Genomic DNA, 1560 nt, shown 5'->3' with positions numbered 1-1560 from the left:
TACGTGCATGAGAACATGCACGCATGCCTATGTGCGTATTTGTACAAGGGGGTCTTTGAAAAATTTGTGGGAAAATTCCATTATCTTTTAGTTTAACTTTACCACAAACTTTTTGAACCTACCTTGTGTGTGTGTGTGTGTGTGTGTGTGTGTAACAGTATCTATGTATGTGTGTATATAAATAATTTTCTCATATTGTCAGGAAAGGGAAAGCCCTGGAGGAGGACAAGTTTGGTGAACTGGAAGGGCACAGAAAGAGGAAGGCCCTCCAGGAGATGGTTTGATGCAGCGGCTGCAGCAACGCCTCCGTCTCAGGGACAATTGTGAGGGTGGCGCAGGGTTGCGCAGTTTTGTTTTATGGTGCATAGGGTTGCTATGGGTCAGAGAAAACGCAATGACCCCTAACAACAACGCTATCCATAAAGAAACAAATGAAAACTCTTTATGGGAAAGCCTCCTACTTCTCCCATGGAGAACCTGGTGATTTCAAATGACTGACTTTGTGGTTAGCAGCCCAATGCATAGACACTAGTCCACTGGGTCTCCTGTGGATATGCCCACATATATATTCTGTGTCTACATGCATACCTTTTGTTCAATTGGCAGTGAACCTTTAGCAATAGTAACCTCTTGTCTCCTGTTGCACTCCAGTCCCCTTGGTTTTATTAAAAGCTCCAAGAGGCCAACACTTGGAACTTTGTACTTGCTTTCCCTTCTTTGGGCCCCTGGATCACCAAGCACACAGAGACTCTCGGGTCTTAAGTCTGAGCCCAAATGTCCTCTCACCAAATCTACAGGTTTCCCTGCAAGATACCTTCTTGTATTCTACCATTTCACTATTCAACAGTGTTGAATAGTCGCTATTCAATGTATTCAATAGTGACTACATTGCCATATGAAATGCCTTTAATTATTTGTTTCTTCCCCACCACCACTCCACGAGGAAGGAAGCTCAGTGGGAACAGGAACCTGCCTGTTCAACACAATGTTGGTGTCCAGGTCCCCAGTACAGGATGCCAGCATCTCAGTGCAGGAGTTCTCTGTTATTCCCCTTCTCCTGCCACCAAGCTTCAAAGAGCGGGGCTTCCAGTAAAAGGGAGTCATTCCGGAGAGCGAGGAATCCTGGGATCAGAATGCTAGAAGCCCCACGGCAGGCAAGTCATGTGCCTGTTATTCTGTTTCTCTCATTGAGTTCCTGCGTTTGTCTCTAAATAAGTCAATATCCCTATCTTATTTCCTTAATTAATTTACACACACTTTCATCTGGTTTCTCTGTCTTCATCACTTCTCTCTTCTCATTTCCTTTCCCTCTCATTCGTCATGCTCGGGGGTGGTTCAGCTAGGTTTGCCCCATGACCCACACTTAACATAATCATTACCTGTCAGTTAGTGGAGTGATCACAAGCCGAGCACTGTTTCCTAAGTACTCATAGAAGTACTGGAACTGCGCATCACAAATAGCAACGAAGCAGTGTTTGGAGGTGTCCTCCCACTGGTGGCGAAGTTGAGACAGCCAAGCGAAGGCTTGGGGACTGACGACCTAAGAGCAGTGCACAATCA

General features: G+C 45.5%; 1 protein-coding gene across 1 annotated transcript in view; it reads right to left on the bottom strand.

Moving 5' to 3' along the window:
• The window catches only part of DNAH11 (dynein axonemal heavy chain 11), a 330595-nt gene that overhangs the window by 206255 nt on the left and 122780 nt on the right, over positions 1–1560 (bottom strand). The window contains 1 exon segment of the mRNA XM_045288657.1: positions 1380–1540. Within this exon segment, the coding sequence (XP_045144592.1) occupies positions 1380–1540 (161 nt within the window).

The sequence above is a fragment of the Echinops telfairi genome, unplaced genomic scaffold, assembly GCF_000313985.2.
Source record: "Echinops telfairi isolate 266 unplaced genomic scaffold, ASM31398v2 ScPeMD7_23;HRSCAF=83, whole genome shotgun sequence".
Classification (NCBI taxonomy): Eukaryota; Metazoa; Chordata; class Mammalia; order Afrosoricida; family Tenrecidae; genus Echinops; species Echinops telfairi.
The sequence above is the reverse complement of the archived record's forward strand: the minus strand, read 5'-3'. Positions and strand labels throughout refer to the sequence as shown.